This window comes from Ochotona princeps, chromosome 21 (assembly GCF_030435755.1).
Source record: "Ochotona princeps isolate mOchPri1 chromosome 21, mOchPri1.hap1, whole genome shotgun sequence".
Lineage (NCBI taxonomy): Eukaryota > Metazoa > Chordata > Mammalia > Lagomorpha > Ochotonidae > Ochotona > Ochotona princeps.
In genome coordinates, this window is record NC_080852.1 from 39,454,973 (window position 1) to 39,476,212 (window position 21,240).

A 21,240-nucleotide genomic window follows, 5' to 3' on the forward strand; every position below is an offset into this window, starting at 1 on the left:
AACCAGCGACAGAAGGCACTCTCCCCCATTCTTCCTCATTCTCTCTTCCTCCCTCCTTCCATTTCTCTCAAAATAAGTAATAAATACATCTTACAAAGAAAAATGGAAACCTTGGCTACACACAAAAATGTGTAGCTGGCCTTCTATTTTCTTAGGTCCTGTAGCACTTCATCTGGCTAAACACAGAAGGCAAATGCATAGAAGAATGGGTCCTGTACTCAATCTGCACACACATTTTCTTTTCCTACTCTTTAGCCCACAGGGACTAACAAGTGTTTACACAACATGTACCTTATGGTAGGCATTTCAAAGAAATAACATGATTTAAACTGCACAGGAAGACACTCAGAGGTCAGGCGCAAACTCTGATCCACCCCATCGAAGTGGCTTGGGCATCTGTTCACAGGGCATTCTAGCAACGTGGGGTCACCTCCCACAGGTGCGGGGTGGACTGTATGATCAGAGAAATACCACCCTCCACACCCCAAGCTTTACTGTAGTTTTGTGTTAAACCCTCCCCAAGACATGGGCAGCGAGCCATAATCTGCAAATTTGTTAATTCTTTCATCTGCTCACGTAGGCACTGATTGAATCGTATGACATTACCTACGTAGTCAGGTGTAGACCCATCGTTTGTAAATAACAGTGCAGCCACCCAACCAAGCAAGCCATGGTGCTCACACAGAGGATTCCCAAACAGTGTGGAAACGGACAGACTCACCATTGAAGTTAACACTACGGATGTACTTCAGCAGCTTCTTGCCCCCGGCTTGCTCCATCTCGGGACACACGCCCCGGAAATCGGCACAAAGGTCCTTGTTCATCTGGTGCAGCGCGTGCGCCATGGCGTAGACCGCGTCGATCACAAACTGCACTTTGCCCTCCTGCTCGTAGCTGGAGTCCTTCCCGATTCTCTCCTGTCCTGCACGTTCCAACAAGAAAGGCACAAAGCGGCTGGTAAGTAACATGTCTGAATCTGAAACTTTCAGGGATGCTTAAAGGAAACCTGGCTCCGCCACAGCTCGTTACCATGTTAGGTTGTTTTTAACTGTGTGGGCGTTTTACTTTGGAACGCATCAGGTTAATTTCTGGTGTTTGCCAATGTTAGAAGCAGTATCCTGAAGGATTAAAATGATGCCTTCTGTAGGAAGTCAAGTGACTATTGAAAATACTGCATTCCAAGGCACCAAGGAACCTCGGGATTGGACCTCGGGCAGCTCAGGCAGCTCTGCCAAAGTCGGTTCCTCTAAAAAGGCCTAGAAGACAGTCCCAGAAAGCATGCTGTCACCTAAACATCAAAAACAAGATGTGTCTGTGTGTAGCGGAGGTGCTATGAAGTTTTCTCAGAATTTGCTTTCTGTTTGTCAAATTGGTAAGAATGACACACCACCAGCATTTTAGTGATCGGGAATTATTCTAAAACGTACTTATGCGAGTAATGACATTCTCATTTAATGCCAGTTTATATCGCTTGCCTGCAAGCTTGCTGAGTTAGGATCTTCTCACACTCTGCTACCTCATCCGCTTATCTTGCCCTTGACTCAAAAAGCAGGAAAATATCAAAAGTTAAATGAGATACACTCAGAGCATGACAGCTTCTTTCCAGAAGAAAGTGCACACAATCCCACCCTGGACCCCCTGAGCTGCTGCCTCAGTTTGTCCTGATCTCGGTAGCTGTCACGGCTGGAAGTTCAAGGGCTCAGGGGAGAGCCCCTGCAGCCATTTTTCATGCTCCCCATGTCATTCCTCTCCCCGCACGCCACGGGTGCCTCACGAGCTGCTGAGTTCCTGCTACTCAACCTCTGAGACACGGAGCAGCTCCAGGTACTCCATCACCGCCCTGCTCATGACTTCGCTTTTATGCTTCAGGTTGCAATGCCAGATGTCTCCCTCCATGAATTCATTACTCCTCACTCATCACGGCACCGAGGCCCCACATGGTGCTGGACACTTTGCGTATATCATGTTTATTTCTTCCTCACTTTCCCAAGCAGACGTGAAGGTGCTCACCTTCCCAAGGTCACCATCTGCCGGCCGGGCACCAGGGGGCGCTCGGGCTGGGGAGGCCCGAAGCCCAGGCTTCCCTCACTCCACTCCTTCGCTACACATTCTGTCCTTCTGTTTTCCCTCTTTCTAACAGGAAGCCGTGCGATTCCCCTGTCTGCTCATGCTCTGCACCGGGCTGGGCACGCTCTTCCTCTTTGCTTCTCTAGGTGGCGCTCCTGCAATGACACCATCTAAAAGCTTCCCACGTTTAGCTCTCCAAGCATCCTTCTAGGTCTCCCTTGGACCTTTCAAGCTTACGCCACAACGGCACTCTGTTCAGTGCTCCACCAGCAGTTCTTGCAGCTTTCTCTTTCCTTCCTTTTTTTTCCATTCCCCACACTGAACAGAGAACATGAAACTACACTTGCGGTACGTTTTGCAGCCGTTAGGTCCATGGTGCTGGTGACTTGCCCCGGGCCTCCGGCCCTTCTGTGCTGAGCAAATCCACTCGCCGCATTTTACGCTCGTGACTACATTTCTACTTGTGTTTTCATCGCATTGCACGTCGACGCAGAGGAAAAACAGCACAACCATCCCAAGCCCTAGTCCACCTCTAAAAAACCCACTCAAGGCCTGCCTCACAGCCACTGTGCTAAGAACCATGGCCACAGCTCAGGCTTCTTGACTGGGGGACTTAAGAGCAGTTTTACCAGGAAACAAATCAAAATTTGACAACCTTGCTTAAATGTGCAGTTGCTTCTTTCCCGAGTGTACACGAACACCTCACCTGCAGACATGAGGAGCCGGGCAGAGGCCGAAAGGCCAGCCAGCCCAACGCTCATGCCCGTCACTGTGTCTAGGGGTCTCAAGGTGGGTCTGTATTCATTTCTGAAACCCTGGTTTGTCCCGACCTCCTCCTGCAGCAGTGCAGCTCAGACGTCAGCAGGCTGCGTTGCGGTTTGGGCCTCACACCTCCCCTGCCTCCTTTCCGCACTGGCAAATGCAGGTTGCTAATGATACTGTTGGGAGCGTTCACTTGTTTCATCCCGTAACACATGCATAGCGTTCCTAAAACAGCAACAACTGACCAGGGACACAGGGACACAGGGACACAGTGTCACCAGCAGCCTGGTGCACACCTGCTTTAAGGGTTTGCCTGAGAAGCCGGGGGTGGATTCTGAGAGGCCAGGACTGCCGGAAGAGGGGATTTAGTGTCTGTTGCCAAGCTTCCCGCCAAGGGTCTGTGCCCTCCCACGGACCACCCCTCAGCATCGGCGCCTTGCCAACAGCACCTGCTGTCAAACATGACGACAACCAGGTGCAGAGCTCGGCCGCTCAAACAATGCCGGCCAGTACGTTTCCGTTATCTTCTACTTGTCCTTGTGTATACAAACCTACGCTTTAGTTTGCTGTTGTGATTTTGTTATTTTCCAACTTTTCAAGGTAAAAGGTAAAAGAACTTCACAGGAAAACCGCTGATACATGACAACAGTAACGTTTTACTACGCTACAGTTATTTAGTATTCTGACATTACTGTGTGTCGTATTTTTTAAGGTCATTTATTTTGGATATAATTAAATTTATTACATGCTACTTTACACATTACTCTTGTTCTTTACAGTACTTAGGAAAGAAGAGGTGGGAGGCATTGTGCCCACAGGAAATTGGAGAGGCTGGAATGGGTTCAGACTAATCACTCAAGAGAACAATTTGTGAATTGCATTAAAAAAGACATTCATGCCAAAAGAAACGGACTTGAAGTGCACCTGGTGATTTTCACTAATGAGCCAGGAGATGACCTGTGACGCCCGGCGGGGTCCCTGTCACCTCTCCTGGAGAGCAGTGGCCACTTTAGCAAACCCGAGGCCAGGATTCCGGGAGCTCACTGGACTGGAACAATCTAGACTGTTATCCAGAGGACCGGAAGTGGCAAGCCCATTCAAACACACAAACTCATTCAGGAATCATGTTGTCTACTGTGTCCCACCCTATGATTTACACTTTCCAAGCGACCCGCTATACTCTGTCTTCTCCTGGGAAGAATCAATCGCTCTTAGCTGACGCTAGCATCTTCCAAAGGGGGTGGACATCTTCAGAGCTCCTCTGAGCTCCGCCGGCTTCATCCTCACTTTCATTGCCGATGCCACTTTCCCTGCAAAGGAGCAGGCCTGGGATGCACTTCCGGCCAATGGGACCTAGGGAAGTTTTCTGGGGACATTCTGAGAAAACTGGCTGATTCTTTGAAGGAGGTTTGTAATACTGCATGAAAAACACACACCTTTACCCTTCAGTCTGAAGCATTTCAAGCAGAGTGTTATTTCCACATGGGTCAGACACATCTGTGAGTTCTCACCTACTGCCACATTCAAATGTTCTGCTGTTCATTGACTGTATTACATGAAATCACAACGTTAAGCTTTCATGATATACTTTTTTGTATTTGCAAACATAGCTCATTAAATCTGTATTATTGGGCCTGTTGCAATAGTGTAGTGGTTAAAGTCCTTGTCTTGCCTGCACCAGGATACTATGTGGGTGCAGATTCTAACCCCAGCAGCCCTGCTTCCTGTCCAGCTCCCTATTTGTGGCCTGGGAATGCAGTCCAGGACGGCCCAAAGCCTTGGGATCCTGCACACGCATGGGAGACCTGGAAGAGCTCCTGACTCCTGGCTTCAGATCGACTCAGCTCCAGCCATTGCGGTCGCTTGGGGAGTGAACCATCAGACAGAAGATCTTCCTCTCTGTCTCTACTTCTCTCTCTGTATATCTGCCTTTCCAATAAAAATAAGTAAATCTTTTTAAAAATCTCTATTATCTTTCCATCAGAATTGTAAGTACTATTTGTAATTGTGATTAGCATGTAACAGTTGTACATTTTCAGGGTCTAGTGCCACGTCCTGACACATACACACTGTAAAAAACAAAGAAACCAGGCAACCACACTTGCATTGGCTTATCTTGGTGCTTACAGCCTCGTCTCTTCTAGTTCCCCATACCGTATGTGTGTGTGCAAACTGAATGCAAACATATTTAATAGAGTATATGACACAGTGAAATGTTAGGTCATAAACTTCCATTCATTTTGATAAAGTTATATCCACGTACACTTTATTGTCATCACCATGGTGATTTTCCTTTTCCTCTTAAGGATGCCTTCTTTCTGACCTATCCCCAAGCACTGAACTGAAATCAAAGAACTTAAGTTTTATCTATTCAAAACTTTTAAAGTATGCATGTATCACCAGGGCTTCCTGGGTCTGACTTTTCTCAATCCAATATTAATGGGATTTATCCATTTTATATCATGTACCACGATTCATTATTTTTTGAATATGATTTTTTCTGCCTGATGGTTTCATCAGGATCTCATGGACAGGGGTGCAGGCTGTTCCTCCTGAGGGTTTCTGAAGCGTGATACTGTAACACACTGCCACGGCCGCACGATGGGAACAGAACAGGTGTGGCACTTCGCTCCCATCCAGGGACAGCACACGGCGCCTGTCACAGGTCTCACAGGGGACTCAGGGCGCGTTAGATGCGTGCGACAGACAGGATGGGTTTCTGTTACAGCTGTCCACCTCTGAGCTACAGGAACCTCAATCTTCTGCAATCAGCGCAAAGCAAACCTACGTGCCCTGTGCCCCAGCAGGAGACACTCTACGCCGCAGCGAGCAGTCAGCAGATCTTCCCTACCCTACAAGGACACACAGTCTCCATGCTGAAAACACAATCCGCACATCTGCTGAAAGAGGGCTGGCCCCCACGGGGCTGCTCTGGATAAAGCCAACGGAGTCCTGCAGGAGGATTCTGTGTACATACAGCTCCATTTCTCCTGGGAGAAGGGGTGGTACAAGCACTGCATATCAGAATCAGACGTGTCTCCCTTTCAGAGTGCTCTGGGAGCCATGGAACAGAGCGCTGGCCTGGCGGATTCACCTCCAGCGTTCGGTGTCACTGGGCTTTCCCCTGTTAGCCAAGAGCAGGAGGAGCTCACAGTAGTCTCACTCGCAATCCTCAGGCTGCTGATGGCCAACAGTCCTGGATCCAACTGCCTGCCCAAGCGGCACCGTCACAGGGAAGCGCACATGCCCCGAGGCAGCAGGGGGTGCCAGGAGCCACTGTGTCCATATTACCATGTGGGAGAGGGGGGTTTTTGTTCTGGATTTTTGGGTTCAGCCTAGCATAGGTGCTGTCAGCATGAGGGCAGTGAGCTAGCAAACGCATGATCTCTCTCCCTGCTGCCACATTCCTTCCCTTTCAAATCAAGTCATGACAAAATATCTTCTAATTCCTTAAACTTCTTGCAGGGAAAAGTTAGATTGTGTTAAAGAAAACACCATGACCTCGCTGTCCTGTTGAGATGCCCCTCTCGCTGCCCAGGAGAGTACCGCACGACTGTATTGGTTCAAAATAGCGCCACCGATGCTGGTGGCCGGGTCGGAGGCTTCCCTAAGAGCTCTGCTTTCCTCACTGTCTTCTGTGGACTGTAAATTTCATCAGCTCTGCCAGCTATGCTGCGGTGCAGGCAAGATCCAATGACACGAGGGATATTAAGACAATTTAAAGACTCTAAAGTATATCTTGTAAAACAGATAAATCAGTATCCAAACACACGGCAAAAATAGTCAATTTTGCAAGTTTTCCAAGAAATACAAATCAAAGCAGAGGTAACATTTTGATAGGTTTGCCAGTGGCTGAATTCATCAACAGTGTTTGCAGAAGGCAGCTTAGCAATATATTTCCATTGGCCCGAAACTGTTGATGCTCTTTGACTCATTCTTAATAGAGAGGACAAAGGTTTATCAGGCAGTTAGGACCATCACCAGTGCTTCTAAGGTAGGAAAGAGGCATGGAAATGCAGTCATTTGCTTTAGGCTCTCAGCCAGTAGGACGATCTAGCTTCAGCCGTCTTACTCTTCACTCGTCCATTTCATGACTTGTAAAAATGCATCCCATATTCTGCCAGCTCTGCCTTCAGACCAGAGATGGTCTGCCCAAGAAACCATTGAAGTTATCTGGACACTAAGATACTAGACTCTATGCTTGGTATATGCTTGCAATGAAAGAATCTTGACTGAATTTGAACTGTAGTACTGCAACAAGGTGGAGGAATCCACCTTGGGGGGAGGGTACAGGGAGGGGTTGGGGCAATCCCAGCGCCTATGAAACTGTGTCACATAATGCAATGTAATTAATAAAAAATACAAATAAATAAAAATGCATCCCAAGGAAGCAGCCCAAAACAATGAGTAAACTGGAGATTTTATGGTATTTCCTAAGAAGAGCGGCCTTCACAAAAGCACATGGCATGTAGAATTAAAAAGACAGTTTATCTTGGCACAAGAAACTCCCTTCCGTAAAGAAAAACCCATAATATATTTATACACGGGGGCTTGAAAAGATCCTGAGTCTACTCGGAGCAAGCACAACACTAGAGATAAAGGCAGAGGTTTTCTTTTTTACAGCTTTAAGCTTACTGATTGATTCATTTGAAATGTTGAGAAGCACACACAGAGATTGACAGCACTCTCTCATTGGCTAGTCCACTGTTGAGATGCTTGCGATAGCTAGAGCTGGACCAAACCAAGGTCAGGAGCTAGGAACGCCAACTGAGTCACCATGTGTGGCGGGCATCCAAACACTTAAGCCACCCTCCATTCCCTCCGAAGGTCTGAATCACCAGGGGGCTGCACTGGAAACAACCCTGTCTGCAACACATGCTCTTCCAGGCGTGAGCAGGTGTCTCCCGTGGCCTCAGAACCGCTGTACAAACCCGCCTCACTTGGACGGCGTTGACCGACACACAGAGATGTCAGCAGCCCCCTAGCCGCGAGCACAGCGGGGACCGGCAGTGGAAGAGAGCCCAGGCCGAGGGTCGCCTCAGGCCTTCACTCCTGCGAGTTTTCCTTGTTACTGAGGGAGGGAAGAGCTCATATATTATAGTTGATTAAATTTGTGGTTTCTTATATTTTTCTTAAAATGGAGCACCTGTCAATCCAAATAAATGCAGATTGCTCTATTTCCCTTTTGTATCTCATAGAAAAATATGAAATGATGAAATATTTAACACATGTAGCCCAACAGACCATATGCAGGCCTTGGTTCTACCCCATGGTCCATTGTTGGGTCCAGAGCTACACTTCTGGCTTATACGTGCAAACCTGGGCACCTTCTGCAGGGCACTGACAGGTGCCCCCTCTCCTCCTCCAGACTGACCCACTGTGTGCAAACAGTTCACCAGAACCATATATACATATATATATTTTTTTGTCTTAAGTTGGGAAAGAAAACTGGATTCTGTATTGGTGGCTCCCAAAGCTCTCTCAGCCCAAGCGTAGGCCCCAGCTGAGAAGGTGAGGGATGCTGGGTGCAAACAGAGAGCCAAGGGGGGACTCACTGGGTAGGACCCTTGCCGTGAACAGAGTAAGTTCCGTTCAGCGCACAGAAACAGTGAGGGGCTCATGGGAGGGAGGTGACCATGGCCGCAGTTGTGGCCCCGACTTCAGCAGGGGCAGCTGACCTGCAGGAAGTGAGTCAGCACCGTGTCAACAAGTGTCCTGAGCAAAAGCAGCCCAGGCGGGGGAATCACACGGATGAAGGTCCTGCTGCACCAACCACCAGGGAGTCTTCGTAGAGCGCAAGATCAAACCCACCAGGCTGTGGTGGGGACCCCAGGGCCAGAGACCAGCACAATGTGTACCCACTGAAGAGTTCTAGCCAGTAAAAACGCTACTGTCTTTGGTTTTGAGCACTTAAAATCCAGCAGCCCATGCTCTGCTGCCTCGATGCTTGTTCAAGGGAGGAGAGACCTCATGAACAGCTGTCTGCGCACGGGCTGGGGTTCACCCAGTGTCGTTCGCAGCGAGGCCGTCCGACGGCAGAAGTCCACTGGGTGTTTGTTCAAGCAGGGCTTGCACCCCGAGCGCAGGGCGAACTTGCAGCTTGACTGCTGCTGCTTTTACTCTCTCTGTTGCATTTTTACACATGATCTTAGCCAAAAGGCCAAGAAGCGATATCTCTCTGTTGTATTTTAAAAATAGATTTATTTATTTTTACTGGAAATGCAGAAAGATATTCTGTCTGCTGGTTCATTCTCCAAGCAACTGCAGCTGCCAGAGCTGAGTCACTTTGGAGCCAGGAACCAGGAGCCTTCTCTGGGTCTCCCACATGGATGCAGGGCCCCAAGGCATTGGGCCATCCTCAGTTGCTTTCCTAGGCCACAGGCATGGAGCAGGATGGCAAGTGGAGCAGCTTGAACGTGAACTGGTGCTCTTATGGGATCCTGGTGCGTGCAAGGCTAGGATTTAGGCACTAGGCTATGGTGTCGGGCCCTCTCTTGCATTTTTAAAGAAGTTCATCTGAAATGCAGCCATGTGTTATAAACTTGCACATGAGAGTTGTTTTTTATTTTCTCAAACGGAAAAAGCAATGGCATCTTCTAATTCACCATTTTCCTTCCACGGTCAAACGCTCACTCTGCCAGAACACTGGCCTGCTTCGCCACTTGGGGTTATAACTGCCATCAAGGTACTGATGGAAGACTCCTTAAAGAGCTGCTTTGTGCAGCTCCAGCTTCCCGTGTGCACGAGCAAGGCTGCGAGCCTGTGTCTTCCCCACCGGAAAGGTCAGAGCCCCACAGGAATGGAAACTAGCCGGAGAGAGCTGCCAGCTGCGGCCTTGCCTCCCTGCTGTGGTTCTGATCCAGCTCTTTGTGCTGCACGAGGGATGAGGTTGAACACTGTGACAAAGTCTAATCACCAACTGGAAAATGCCACCTGAGCCTGAGGAAAGCAGAGAAAGACTTGAGGTCAACACGTTCCTCTACGAGGGCTTTTATTCCCATAGCCCAGATGGATCCGTGCACTGAGCGTGGGTCCCTGTGGGCAGCCTGGGAGGCACAGAGACGGCTGCTGCTTGAGCCACATTGACTTGCTTTGCCCAGTGGATTGATGTTTGCACACAGTTCTCTAAGGTACTTGAGGAGAGGAGCCCAGCTGCTGTTCCCATTGGCTTGAGCCATTTGAGCCCCAGCCTCACTGCTGGAGTCCTGGCATCAGTAACTGGCCCTGACACAAGAGGCATCCCTCCCGCCCACCATCTGCAGGCGGTCCCCCCATCCGGCCCTGCCTGCTGTCTTCTAGCTCGGCCTGGACACGATCCTCCACAGCACCAATCACACCTCGGCACTGTCTCACATACGTGCTCTTCGCTCGTTTGCTGCCTCCTACAGCTGTGCTTCGCTAGAGGCGGGACAAAATTAAGGAAAAGATGGCTAAAGCCAAAGGAAAATAAAAAAAAAAAAAAAGATGAGTGACAAAAATATAGGACCAGCAAGATGTCTTGGTATTTGGAAGTACCAAGGGCTTATTATCACTCCAACTTTACAAATTAGGGGAAGGCAGTGGAATGCAATGGTTCAGGAGGGTCTGGCGTGGTAGCCTAATGGCTGAAGTTCTTGCCTTGCCTGTTCTGGGATCCCTATGGGCATCAGTTCATTTCCCAGGCACTCTGTTTCACATCCAGCACCCTGCTCGTGGCCTGGGAAACCAGTGGAGGATGGCTCAACACCTTCAGATCCTGCACCCACATGAGAGACCTGGACGAAGCCCCTGGCTTCACATCAGTTCGGTTCTGGCCATTGTGCCCACTTGGGGGAGTGAATCAGCAGAAGGAAGATCTTTCTGTCTCTCTTCCTCTCTGTATATTTGACTTTCCAATAAAAATAAATAAATCTTTAAAAAAGAAAAGAGAATGGCTCAGGAACCTTGCCAGGGAACAGATACTGAAAGAGCTAAGGCTCCAAAAGTCCATCTTGAGCCACTACTAGAGAGACATCAGCAACCAACCGGGAGCAGCAAGTGCCCAGCAAAGCCAACAGCCAACACTGCTCGAGAATGAGGCCGAGGAAGTCGGGTTTCCTTGGCGTTCACCCAAATGCTAGAAAGGACAAAACACAGCGAGAGGCAGCGCTAGAGTGCTTCCATCACAGTCTACAAACAGGGCAGAAATTCATCCCGCAGACACATGGAAATGAGAGCATTCACACTGAACACCTCTGATACTCAGATTTTTCTCTGGGGAGAAGAGTACAGATTTGTAGCTAACAAATTCTCACTAAAGAATGCTCTCTCCCTTTCTAACTGGCTCCAAGTCTCCTAGTCTATCATTCAACCTGCCTTAATAATGTAACTTTAAGAATCCAATTAATGCTTCCACTGCTTACAGGATACACTTGGGTTATGAGACCTGCTGCCAAGTTGCTCCCACCATTCCCCTGGTTCAGAAATCCTTTGTCATTCATCATCCATCATTGCAGACTTTCCAAATACAGAGATATCACAACTCCTATCTTGAAGTCACTGTCTGTCAGAGCTAATTGGACAGAACTGACACACAGCACACATAATGACGGCTTCCAACAGTTAACGGAACAGTGGTGCCTGTCTGCTCCATATTCCCCCACTTGGCTTGACCCATACAGTTCATGAGGGCACCTGCGCGTGCTGGGTGGCAAGGAGAACTGGAGGGATCATACTTTGCAGTAAAATAGTGCGTGGTAGAGAACTTTCCTTGCGCTATGTAGGGTGGTTGCAGAACAAAAATTTCCACTTGAAAATATTTATCTCATGAAACTAAAGGTAGTCAGCTTCCACCGTGCCGTCTGGTCAAGATCTTGGAAAGGGAAGTCGATGAGCTCAGACAAGGCCCTGGCTCGCCATCCAGAACTTCACTTTAGTGACTGTGCTTTGGTTCGAGTTGTACAGTGATAAAAAAATCTATCAATATAAAGTAGAACTGGAAATGCCTTTCGTTTCTTTGCTTCTCTAGTTGATTGCTTTGCTTTGTTTGCTTTTACTAAGGTAGCTTGAGAACTAAAAAGTTAGCTTTGGAGAAGGGCGGTTATAATAAAACACAGAACATGCAACAATAAGCAAAGGGTTGACTTTGAGTTTTAAAAACCAGTGATTTGCAGTCCATACTGGCGCCTAAGTTTCGAAAGGTGGAATCCTGAAGGATTAAAAACATAAAGAGTATGGCATATGCAAATGAATCAGGAGGGAATGGGTGGAGTCACGTTAACCTTCTTTCCTGGCCTCTAGGAAGCAAAATTGAAGATGGGAGAATCCAAGTACCTATGAAATTGTGTTACATAATACAATGTAATTAATGAATTAAAAATAATAAATTAATTAAAAAAAAACTGAGGATGGAAGGTAAAAGTCAAGTGGCTGAGGGCAGGTGGCAAGGGTGAATGCTGGTGTGAGCCCCTGCAGAGGGGGCTAGGCTCAAGACGGCTCAGCGGAGAGTGAGACACACACAAACATGACAGAACAGAGACTCCTCCTGACAGGCGACGTTCTACATGCCTGCATTTCCAAAGGTCTTTGTCACTCACTGCTACTTCGATGGACCAAAGGCAGGGGCAGAGCAGACTGAACTACAACAAAGTGCTGGAGTAGTGATCTCAAAGCCAAAGGGACGGAAGAGAATGATTAAGAATAGCACATCTTTTGATAGTGATACTGAGGCTCAGTTTACACTTCTCATGAGACAGAATGTTAGGAAAGACTGCGCAAACTCTCGCTCTAGAATCAAGCACAGTTTGTCTTTTCTTAATTTATCAGGTGTAGTACGTGACAATTGACATACACTGTGACATGTTGTCAAACAGTTTATCTTTTTGTACTTAACTTTCTTTAAATGTAACTCTATTAATTTTAAAAATACAAACTTTCACACCCATGTGAATGAAAAACAAAGTCATAATATTAACAGGACATTTAGTAAGATTGAATGCTACCCTAAAAATGACTGAAGCTGTTTTGACTGTTAACATGGGGGAGCCTCATGTCTAGGATTGCGATCAACTTTTACAGCCACAGGATTTGCAGTCAATAATCCATGATTCCAAAAAGTATTGAAAAGTTTTCCAAGAGCCAAGGGGATTAAGAGGCAACACTCTGATCTTTCTAATTTGGGGACTCCTCCATCAGCTGATACACTACCATCTGTCTAAATTCCAACAGAAAATCCATCCGAGTTGCTGCTCTGTGATGCCTTAGCTACTGTAGAGTTGGGTTTCTTGGCCTTTCTGTGATGATGCAAACATTTAACACTTAATGTTTGTGTTTAAAAATAATGTGGCTTCTAGCGTGGCCTAGTGGCTAAGGTCCTCATAAAAATAATGTGGCTTCTGGAGTTGGCACAGTGGCTCAGAGGCTTAACCCTTCTTGTGCTAGCATCCCATTTGGTGCCAGTTCATGTCCCAGCTGCTTTATTTTACTTCCAATCTGGCTCTCTGCTTGTGGCATAGGAAGGCAGAGTGCCTTGGGCTCCTGCACTCATGTGGGAGACCCAGGAGCACCTCCTGGCTCCAGCTTAGCTCAGCTCTGGTCACTATGTCCATTTGGAGAGTGAATCAACAGATGGAAGACCTGCTTGCTCTGTAAATTGCTCCTTCTCTCTGCAAATCTGCCTTTCAAATGAAAATAAATGAATTTTTACGAAAAATAAGTAAAACGTGGCTGCCAAAGAATAGATTGTGTCAGAGTGGATGAAAAGACAAAGGTTCGGCTTAGAAGGAGACACTCCCAAGGGCCATGAGGCAATTACTCCACGCCAGCCACTCAACAGGACGCCAAAGGTGGTGAAGACCATGCAGGACAGTCATCCATCACCTGTGTGCTTCCAGCACACTTGACTGTTCCCTGTCACAGAGACAAATTATCCACATGTCAAACTAATTTCCACAGTTTCCACATGAAAGCTTCGTGTCACCTGGGTCTGGTCAATATTGAATCAATTCTGCTCCACCCCATCCACATGGTAAGATAGTATTTCTGGGAATACACTATTGTGATACAACATGGTCTGATAATAGGATTAACCTGATATTGTAGTTAACTGTTAGAGGTCCAATATATGCACCCTACTCATTTATCTGTGTTTTTTCCCCATTCTCTGTCCATACCTTTAATCTAGTCTGTCCCAGAAAACTCCTTGGGGAAGTGATCACACAGAAGCTTCCTAACACCCTCCATGGTGTTCTGTGTATCAAGGCGTCTGCACATTCTACCTGCACAACGTCCACTGGTTGGCTGGCTGAATCGATAACACCTGGAGCACCAATAGTAAAGAATTACACAGCAGACCACCTAAACGCAGGACCACCACCAGGGATGGAAAAGACATGTGCCTGTGCTGATCACAAAGAGGACTCAACAGGATCCTGTGAAACCTCAAACTCACCATTTGCACACAGTACAGGAGCTGGGGGCACTGATTCATCAAAGTCCAAACAAAGCAACGGATGATCACACTACACCCTGTGGAAATCCTTGCATGCTCATCCTACACTCTCCAGTTCAAGACCCACTCAATGAACATTTTCTTCTTGGACTCTGCCCAGCAACCCATGTTTACACACTCAGCTCAAACATCCCTGCTTAGGACATGCCCACTACATTTCCATGTTTTTACATTCTCCTATGTATATTAGTTCTTTTGGCCAGAAGCCCTGTGTCAAATCAGCCTGCCATCCCCAGATCTCCTGTCTAGATGTCTGCCCAACACAGCTGGCGCTTCCTTCCCTGGGCATCAATTCATGATCGTTTCATCAAGGACACTTTAGAGACTGCAGTCTTCAATATGAAAGTAACAGCTCAGTTATATGCTTTTGTAATTCCTCAGAACACTGCCCTATTGTATACTTTGGATGCAGGGAGAAATAATGTTGAATTCCAAATATGGAAGCAGTATTTGAATCTGCTAGCCTCCGTCAGACTACCAGTGTGAAGCACGATGCTAACCAGAAATAGGAGTCTCAGGAAAAAGTATCTGAATGGATAAACCAATGTGTATATGATCCTTTGTGACTATTACATGTTTTGATCTTGAATACTCATGCAAGCTCACATATGAGAAGCATTAATTATTTTGAAGCATGCTCATGCTTTAAATAACAGGTGATCTGTTAAACATTATGCAAAATATCAGGAGTTCTTCATTATCATAAACCCATAGAAACAGTCCAATCTGGTGCTGATAAACAACTTGTCAGAGACATATTTCTGTTCAAAAATAACGTCGTATGTCTGGATGGCAACATGAACTAACGTTTACCAATAAGAACATTCAAAGCAACACGACCCCTTGTGACCTCAAAGAATTCATGAAAGTGTCAATTACTGCTAGATGAACAGACAGGAAAAAAAACACATCTTCTCTGTACTTCTCTTCTACAAGACTAAAGCTCCAGTTGCATTTTCTCAACACTCTAGTAGAATTCAATTTGCTTCTTCCATTTGTCTCCAGCCAAGCCTCCTTCTGTCAGCCACGCAGACACGCCAATATTGGCTACACAACAGGAGAACAATGAGAATGTAATTACCTGTGCATTTACGATCTGTGTCTTCCTTTTTCGACCCACTAATTGTCAACTTGCAGTTAAAGTTCTCTTCCCAGTACTCGGCAAACCACACATTTCTTCTGTTGTTCTCGAGTGTGCGGGATGTGAAGTAGGCATCGAATCCTAAACAGAGGTGAAGGAAGAGGTCAGCGACTTGGAAGACTTGCTGAGCTGAAAATATCACTGCTGAGCTGCCAGCGTTTCAGCATACTGGATGTTTGTTTGTGCCAATCAAGATAGAGATAGGTAGGTAGGTAGATAGATTGGCGAATAAAAGACAATTAAAAGTTTATTGCTGTACTGCAGACCTATGACCAAATGTTGAGTTCAATCTGTCAGGCAGCTGTGTAGACTACACAAGGCTCTGCATTTCCAATGAAATCTGTGTGGCGTATCTCAAGATTGACACAAGAATCACAGCACACCGTGAATCTACAGCAGGGTAGACCTGGAACGGTGGCTTCAGCATCTTCAGCATCATGGTAACTGCCAAGCGGGGAAGGCATCCGGCCTGGCAGGTGGGATGTTGGTTGAGGTGTCTGCTTCACGTCTCACAGTGCTTGGGTTTGTGTCTGCCTTAATTCCAGCATCCAGCTCACACAAGCCCTGGCAGACACCACATGATCTTTTAAGTAGGTGGATTCCCATCAACTATTCCGAAACACGGACTGTGAGTTCCTGGCTTCCAGTTCCAGTCCTGTGGCTGTCAGGGCATTTGGGAAGCAAACCAGTGCACCCTTGCTCTCAGTCTATCATCAACATGCAGTAAAAAGCGAGCCACAGGCACCTGCGGGGTGACTCTGGATCACAGAATTGCTGCTGCACGTGTTTTCATCCTAACATCTCACATGGACTTTACTATCGTCATTCCCTCTTTGCAGTCGGCTTTTCTGACCATTTCAGCTACTGGTCTTTGCACATCTTTTTGCAAAACTGTTTCATTCAGTAAGGTCTCATCCTGTAATGGGCTTTCTGGATAAAAGGGATGATTCTTAACAAGGCCACAAGCAAATTGTTCCAATATGTACAGATGGGCAGAGACCCAATGTTCCAGGTCTACCTAATAACCTATCTGACTCTCTTATATAATCTAACTTAAAATATCCTGGAGGGACCAAGAGGTTTTGTGACAGAGTGCAAATAAAGCTATCCTTCAGCATCAAAGAGTGAAGTTCAAATCCCAGCCCCAATAACCTCACTAAGTCCCAGCAATGAGTCAACAACTAGCCTTTCCGAGCTTCCCAACCACAACGATGCAGACCACAGCATCCTGGCGGTGGCCCTGGGAAGATGCCAGAGCCTCAGGAAGGAAAAAGGCATGATTTGTGGAATGAGGTGCACTTACTTCCATCTTATTTAAATTCTTGAAAATGTTCTCTTAAACATTAAGCCATACAAATCACAATAAGGTTCATCATTATGAAATACTAAGTACCCTATGTTGCCTCATGATAAGACAGTATTGCTCACAGCCAAACCTTGGAAGGAGAAACCAAGACTCCAAGATGGATTCAGATCTAAGCCGGCCTGATACAATGCTGGATTCTGGGTCACAGGCTGAAGAACTACAGAGAACCTCACATTCTGGTGAAACACAGACCCCAGGAAGCGCTTGGTCTTTCTGACTTTTTTCAAGTTGCACCAGAAATCCTATGCCTTCCAAAGGGTAAGAATGTCCCTGGAGGCCTCAGAGGCTGCTCACCATGCTACCACTTCTCTTCCCTGCAGATGCCCCATCACTAATTGCTGTACCAGTTGTTACAAGACGGCAGGATGCTCGAAAAGTAAGAGGAAAGCAACTATGAGCTCAGGTGCTCCAACAGGTGGGCCCTACTGGGCCATTCCCGAGGTACAGAGGTGGGTGGGCCCCATAGGGCCATCCGCGAGGTACAAAGGTGGGTGGGTCCTGTGGGGCCATCCCCAAGGAACAGACATGGGTGGGCCCCACAGGGCCACCCCTGGGGTGCAGATGTTAAGTACCATGTGCTATACCACCATCCCCTACTGGAGTGCCAGTTTGGTTCCTTGCTGTTTTGTCCCTGATTAAGCTTCATGGTAAAGTACCTGAAGAAGCAGTGAATAATACTGCTACAAACCATGTGGAAAATCAGGCTTTCTCTGTTACCTGATTTCTGCCTGTCCCAGATGTAGTTTTTGTAGCCTTTTATGGAGTGAATCAGTATATGGAAGATAATTTCTGTTTATGTCTCTTTATCAAAGCTATAGCATGAAGTTTTCAATCATAAATAAAACATCCATGAGATACGTAAACCTTCAGCAAATGCTTTATGGAAATCAAGTTTTGATCATGCCCTGGCCCCTGTGTGGCAGTCCTCTGAGTCAAACCTTGTCTACAACCTTTTGTCCAACAAGTAAGGAATGTGCTGTGTGGTGGTTCAGAGTGTTCCCAAGCCATCAGCCTGGGCCTGTCACCACCACACACAGGCTTCCCAGGGCTAATATAGGATGGGCTGTCCATTGTATCACATGACATCAACACCAGTGTGGGACTGAGCATCAGGCAGGAGTGGATCCAACAATCCACATGCGTATCACAAAGTTCCACAGTGAATCACAAAGTTTTCCCTGATCCTATTAAGGCTCAGAAGAACAGCAGGCTGGACATGCATCTCATCATTAGTAAATTATCCAGAACACAGGCTTTTGTTTCTAAGCAATAGACCCAAATCAGTCACATGAAAGGACAAAGTCCATTCTTCAGCATGGAGCAGATAGGATTCTTAATATGGAACTGCTCTGTTGGAGAGTCACATCCCATGACTAAAATTAACTAACAGGTGATTTTGAGGCCAGTACTACCCTAAACACACATTGAATGTCCTTGCTATAGTCTTAGAAGCAAATATAAAATAACACTGGAGAATAATACCAGCTAGGGTATTAGTAGTTATCACTATACTCACCTGTTTTTTTTTTTTAACTGGGTGCTACCCTCAAACACTCCTTGAATTTCATGGCTGAGACATGAGAGGGCAAATTAATAGAGACACCATTTATCTCAGGTTGTACATGTGGGAGGTAACCTTTCCAGCTGAAAGGTGAAAATTGCTCTCACCCTAGCATGGCATGAAAAAACATTACCAGAATATCAAGAGGGGGTTAGAGGTTACACCTGCCCACTCGGCCTGGGTAGAAAGGGGCTGACAGACACTAGTGAACTCCAGGCAGTCTCAGCAAGGGACCAGTCGCCCTGAACTCTGCTTTCCCAGCTAGACGAGAACCATGTGATCAAGATAAGGAATTGGATGCACTCTCCCAGCCTGTATAGGGAAGGCTCTTGGCATTCACTGCCCTTTCCAGTTGAGAAGAATGGACTAAGCATTCAGAAACACAGGGCTTCATGACACCCAGGGAACAGATGAAGGGAGCTGCACACAACAAGTGAAAAGGAAGAAGGAAAAGCAGTTGTAGGTGAGGGCAGGGCAGGGGAAGAAGCAGGGAACTCACATCCCCCTCCACTGGACAGAAAATCAATAGCCCTATTCCAGAGACCAGGTTGGGTTATCAGTGACCAAGACTGACATGCAAACTGCGAAAGTTCATTTCATTCTGAATCCATGGACCTTCAAAAGACAAAATTCTACACATAGGAAGCAGGATACACATCTAAGAACTGATTACAAAGGCAAGGTTAGCAAAGATTGAAGTTTGTAACAATGTGAATGCCCATGGATGATGAATGAATGCCTGGGCATCACCTCTGGTGCCCATGCCCTGATGAGGAAAGGCTATTTGTTCTGGCAGTTCCGTCTCTGCCCACCACAGCCCTTTGCTCCATTTTTGAGATGTAGCCCATTATCCTGGTAGAGACTGTGCTCTCCAGCACTGGGAGATACATCTCTCCTATTTTACAAGCCTATAATGACATGAGTAGAAACCATCCATCCCTATGTAAATGAATAATAATGACTTACATACTCTAGAGGAAAAGAAATTTTGAAACTAACCTAAAACATAAGACCTTTTCAAGAACAAAACTTATCTTTCCGTTTAATGAAAGCACCATTGATCTTTCAGAAGGGTTTTAGGTTTTTCTTTGGTCATTTCTCCCCCATCCAATTTGTAAATTGGTATTTTCTTCCAATAGAGCTAAACAAGTTCTTTTTATAGTTCAAATGATGAGATAAGTAAGAACCGGGGGCATTGTGAGGGAGAAGAACATGAGTGCTTGGTGCGTTGGGGAAGGGAACAAAGAGGGACTGGCATGGTTATCAGAGCAGGCCAGGTCCCTGTCTCTGCCCCATGAAAGGAGATGAAGAAAAACTCTAGAAGCGCACAGGAATGTGTCAGAGGGGAGGAAAAATGTAGCATCAAGTTTGCAGGAGTCAATGCCACCTTTATCGCTGAATAAACATCACTTGACTAGGTCATGGAAAATTATCATGTTCGATTCTAAAATCTAGCAGAGAGAGCGCAGATTCTGCAGGATTTTGAGAAATGGGAATCCTACATTCTGGACTCCAGGGCCACACAGTGGGTTGCTGTGACAAGGCCTGCCCGAAGCTCAGGCTACACTTGCCTGGAGCCCGCCCGCTGTCTCTGACATGAAGGCTTGAGTTCCCAGAGGTCCATAAGTGTATCCTGCTCATCTTTGGCTTTTAGATTCAAGTTACTGTCAACATGACCAAGGGGATCAGAATTGCAGATGTAGAAATCAGTTTGGCAAGCTGGTCACTGCACCCGAGAAAGCGGAATGCAGGCTCAGAGGCACAGTCACAAACTCTGCCTACGTCTACTGATGAACGTGTTGGAAACTAACCACCATTTCTTGGGAAAATCAGCAAGAATTATTGCGGTGATTAGTCCACAAAGAAAAGAAATCCTCTGGGAAGCATTTATGGACAAGTGGAATAAAGTCTGCAATATTATTGCACAAACACCTCTGATGGGCTACTGCATTCTACACCAGGACATAACGCCCACCGTCTCTCATTCCTTTAAACTGCCTGCAAATAGCAGGACACTTATATGATGTGAAGCACTTCCAGAGGCATAAATACACATGTAAACAACACATACTGCATGATGGCTGGATGGGCAAACCCAGACTCCAAAACCGGAACCCAAGGTGGATAGGTGCTGACGCTGCCACTTCTTAGACAGGAGACACTGAATGCTGATACACACAGCCCTTCTCCCTTTTCAGCACGGGGGCTTGCTGGTGATTGAAGAGTGCTGGCAACAGCGTGAGGGGCATGTGTAAGACTGCGTTAGCTCCAGCCATTACAGCCATTTGAGGAGTGAACCAGAGGAGGAACATCTTTGTCTCTCCTTCACCTCGTAAATACAATTTCAAAAATAATTCTGAGAAAAAAAGAGAGACCAGAAAGAAAATGTGGGCAGCTTAAAACTTGAACACTGGGGGTGTGAGTGGAATATTAGGCAATCAACATCTGTTTTTTTTTTGTGTGTGTGTGTGTGTGTGTGTGTGTGTGTGTTTGAAAATGCCTCACGAATTCTTTTCAACATCTGGTTTTGTAGCTAGAAACACTGGTTTGGATCCTGGCTCTGTCCCAACTGCGACCTGCACCCCAGGCTGCTGCTACAGGTACACAACGCATGGAGAAGGCACTGGCTCCCCCTCCTTCTGCCCCATTTCCTGATGCTGAGTGTGAAGTGTGGCCACAGAGAAGGCTGGTGATGGGCTAACTCAGGAATGACTGCCAGACTCACGCTTACAGTGGGACCCTTGGGCTTGGACTGCTGCAGTTCTGTAATATCTTGTTCTGCCTTCCTCGTCCTCTCCCTTCTGTCCCTGGCAACTTCAGGACATCCCATATTTCTGTTTTTTCCCCTTCGTGATGTATATAAGAATTGTCACCTT

At 46.7% G+C, this 21,240-nt stretch overlaps 1 protein-coding gene across 1 annotated transcript in view; it reads right to left on the bottom strand.

Moving 5' to 3' along the window:
* Positions 1-21,240, bottom strand: part of GRM7 (glutamate metabotropic receptor 7) — a 390,314-nt gene that overhangs the window by 205,857 nt on the left and 163,217 nt on the right. Inside the window, exons 4-5 of the mRNA XM_058678925.1 lie at positions 15,378-15,518; positions 722-922 (exon numbers count right to left, since the gene is read on the bottom strand). Of these exons, the coding sequence (XP_058534908.1) occupies positions 722-922; positions 15,378-15,518 (342 nt within the window). The remainder of the gene's footprint in view (positions 1-721; positions 923-15,377; positions 15,519-21,240) is intronic.